Below are 4,182 nucleotides of genomic sequence, written 5' to 3' on the forward strand. Positions count from 1 at the left end.
ATCATATCATGGATTTTTTCGACATTTTCTGGTGTAGTGACCTCTTTTTGGGCGCCCAGATCGTTCAGCATCAACTGTGCTCGTACGGCCACAACGAAACTCCGTAAACCACTTATGAATCGTTCCAATTGACGGTGCAGAGTCCGGGTAATACTTATCCAGCTTGGCCTTGGTCTCGAATATCGTTTTCTTGCGAAGATAGTAGTGTTTGATCAAAACTCGAAACTCAGATTTTTCCATATTAAAAAAAACTCTGAGGTTAGTCGCTTCTTAGTGCTGTAACTTGTAAATGCGTAAACACAAATGACTGAAGTTTTGACAGGCGTCATTTGAAGGATCAAGCTCGACGAAAATGGTTCACATTAGTGAATACTAATGCCATCTCTTAGAATTTTCAGGTACTTATCAGGCTGCCTAGTATATCATGATATCATTATCTAATAGCTTAATGGAAAAACACTAGACCGGAACTCAGAAGTTCTGTGATTGGGTTTCAAGTGGAACGAAAAGAGAAAGATTTTTTTAAACAAAAAATTAAATCCTAAGTGATTTTAATTATATTTCTCAAGAAAAAAGATTTAGTTTACAAATGCATTTGCTGAAAAAAATTCGCTTACTAAATTAATAATAAAAATAAAAATAGTGGACCATTATCGAACTATCAACAAAAGTTAAAAAATATGTTATTAACAGTTCATTACACAAAAAACCGAAACAAGTTTAAATGCTGAGAGGTAGACAAATAATGCATTTACGAATTAATTTTGGTTACACAATTATCAAATGTTATCGATTCATAGAAAAAAATGATTGCTAAATAACTGGCTGCTATTTCCGTAAAAAACCGGTATTTTATTTATAAATACATACAATGATAAAAATTTGTGCAAAAAATTGTTGTTTAGAATAATAATTTGTTTACTGTCTACAAAATTGGCTTAAAAATGTAGAAGTTAGTTATTTACAGTTATTTGCATAAAAAAATCAAGTTTGTACCTCCAAAAATAGCCAAATAGGGCCTTTGTTAATTAAGATAGTTTGAACAATTATTAACTTTTATTTGATGACCAAATGTGAGACTATGGTTTTATTTTCCAGTAATATATTTAATCGACTCCATTGAAAAAACCTTATTCATTTCATCAAAAATACGTGATATGGATATTCGTTTTTAAAAAGACATTTCAAATAACAAAGTACTTATCAACATTGATTAATTTAATTAAAAAACTCTTTTTGACTATGAATTATTTAAATTTAGTGCGAATCAAGTGACGAATCGCTGCAAATCCCTACAAAACAATTCCTTTCAATAATTTGTTTATAACAAATTCAATAAATTTTTTTAATTTGTATTTGCATGTTAAAATCAATGATTAATTGTCTTATAAAAATCAATTTGTCGACGGACGTTCAAATGGGCACTTCCTATCTAAAAAATGTCCCGATTCGCAGCATCTTACAATAAAACTTTTTTTGTAGAATTAAAATTTTTTTTAATTAGCTTCTTTGTTTACTTACCATTCCACGTCGATGCATTGTTCAACGGCGTTTTCATCGTAAAATTTTCCTCTTCATCGAAGAATACGTAACTAGCATTAAACCCTGTACCATCCAATCTGTCGTTACTTTTGAAGGTAACTCGAAAGAACTTCCGGTCGCTGTCGATGTCGAACTCCTTCAGTTGACCACAATGCCGGGAGTACTTCCGGTCCTTCGTTAAATAATTGGAAAACTCGACATAGTCACTGGCAGAGACAGAGTCGCATCTGAAAATTGAAAACTTCTTTAATACTCCTTTAAAAATAAAAGCTAAAGAAAAAGGGATTGGGACACTTCAATTATAACTATTTCAAAAGAATCAACAAAACAAGATTATTGATACTGTCATTCAAAATAATAAACCATTTTTTTATTTTTCTTATTTGAGGAGTTGTAGGTCATAAAAAAAACAATTAAAAAATTGTCTTCTCACAATACTTTGACTCAAAAATTCTAATAATTTGTTTCGAGATTTTTAAGAACTATTAAACTCTAAAAATAGCCGAAAGTCCCTGGAATACAGAGCCAATTCATTACTAAATACAAATATTTGCTTTCTAATGTAGGATGAATTAATACAAATACAAAAACACAATTAGGTCAATCAATTCGCTTTAAGTCAAGCAGTATCTTTTATTTTGACATTAACTTTTAATCATGTGAATTAAAAAAGGTTTACTGTAACAAATATGTGTATTCAATATTGAAAATGGGCATATATTTTTTAAGTTTTAATGAAATATTTTAATATTTTAAGTCAATCGATGCGTCTCAAGTGAGGGGACTCTTTCACGTTTTTCAATCAACGTTGAATTATGTGAATGAAAAAAGTTTAACGGTAAAAAATAGATCTTTCAAACATTATAAATGACCACGAATTTCTTACTCTTCAATCAAATGTATCATTATTAGGTCAATCTATTTGCCTTAAATGAAGGATTTTTTTAGATCTTACATCGATTTCAAATTATCTAAATAAAAAACGTTTAACTACAGAAAAGACATATTAAAATATTATGAATGTTAATAACTTTCTTACTCTTTACAAAAGCCTATTGCTATTAGTTTTTTTGCATAGACTTTTAATAATGTAAATTAAAAATCTTTTACTGTAAAAAATAGCTGTTTCAGATATGAGAAGTGATCATAACTTTCCCACTCTTCCATTAAATGTATTTATATTAAGTCAATTCATCAGCTTTGCATTAAAAAGCCAGCTTTATTTTTACTTTGACGTTCAATTAATAAATATAACAGTTTCAATCTAGAAAAATGACCGCAAGTTCCATAATCTTCAATGAAAGATGTTAACATTAGGTCAATTGATTTGTTTCGAAATAAGAAGTTATTTTTATATACTTTAAATTATCTGACTGGAAGTGTTTCATCTATAAAAACACATTTAAAAGATAATATTGATGACACCAACTTTCATACCTTTCAGTAAAACGTATTACTATGAGGTTAATCGATTTGTCTTAAGTCAATCAGTCTCTTATGTCCCTACATTAAATTCAAATTATGTCATTGGAACGGGATTAATCTAAATAAACAGCCATTTCAAATATTCTAAATGACCACGACTTCCTTACTCTTTAATAATATGTATTAATATTAGGCCAATAAAATATTTTTCGATTCAAATATTGTTTTATGTTTTTGTAAACATTTCGAACAAGATTTTTCAAACATTATAAGTGACCATGAGTTCCCTGCTCTTCAAAAAAATGTATTAATATTAGGTCAATCGATTTCTCTTTAATCAAAGAGCGTTCTTTATTATTGCGACTACTTTGAATTATATAAATACAAAAGTTTTACCCTTTCTATTCATGCATCGTTTTCGATTTATTTGAAGAAAAGAAGTTTTACTATAAAAAAAACGATTTAAAAATATCATTCTTGATAACAACTTCCCTAGTCTTCAATAAAACGTATTACTGTTAGGTCAAGAGATTTATCTCGAATCAATGCATCTTCTTTATTTTAAAATGAACTTTAAATTATATAAATGAAAAAGGTTTTACTTCTAAAAAGAGACGTTTCAAATATTATAAATGACTACGACTTCCTTACTCTTCAATAATATGTATTAATATTAGGTCAATCGATTATTTTTAAATTTAACGACACTTTTATGTTTTTGTATCAACATTGAGTTATGTTAATGGAAAAAGTTTTACTGTAAAAAATAGTTGTTTCAAATATTAAAAATTACAACAACTTACATACTCTTCAATGAAACAGACAATCAGGTCAATCGATTTGTTTCGAGCCTGGCGTCTTTTTTATTCTTACTTTTTTATTCTTATTCTTAACTATGCGAATACATAAGTTTAACTCTAAGAAATAGATGTTTCAAATATTATAAATAATTATGACTTCTTTACTCGTTAATGAAATGTATTAATATTAGGTCAATCGATTCGTTTCGAATTAGAGAGCATTGTTTTATATGCATCGAATTTTAATTAAGTGCATGCAAAAAAGTTCTACTATAAAAAACAAATTTTAAGAATATTATAAATGACCACAACCTTCATTATACCAGGTGTATACATATGAAACCGGTATTGCCATCTAGCGGCCAGTAGGCACACTTGTAGGCACTGTCGGAACTTACCATTTGTGCTAATTGGC

At 28.5% G+C, this 4,182-nt stretch overlaps 1 protein-coding gene across 1 annotated transcript in view; it reads right to left on the bottom strand.

Annotated features, from left to right (window-relative positions):
- Window positions 1-1,513: 1,513 nt before the first annotated feature.
- Window positions 1,514-4,182, bottom strand: part of LOC117172134 (suppressor of lurcher protein 1) — an 89,552-nt gene continuing 86,883 nt past the window's right edge. Inside the window, exon 2 of the mRNA XM_033359931.1 lies at window positions 1,514-1,769. Within this exon, the coding sequence (XP_033215822.1) occupies window positions 1,514-1,769 (256 nt within the window). The remainder of the gene's footprint in view (window positions 1,770-4,182) is intronic.

The sequence above is a fragment of the Belonocnema kinseyi genome, chromosome 4, assembly GCF_010883055.1.
Source record: "Belonocnema kinseyi isolate 2016_QV_RU_SX_M_011 chromosome 4, B_treatae_v1, whole genome shotgun sequence".
Lineage (NCBI taxonomy): Eukaryota > Metazoa > Arthropoda > Insecta > Hymenoptera > Cynipidae > Belonocnema > Belonocnema kinseyi.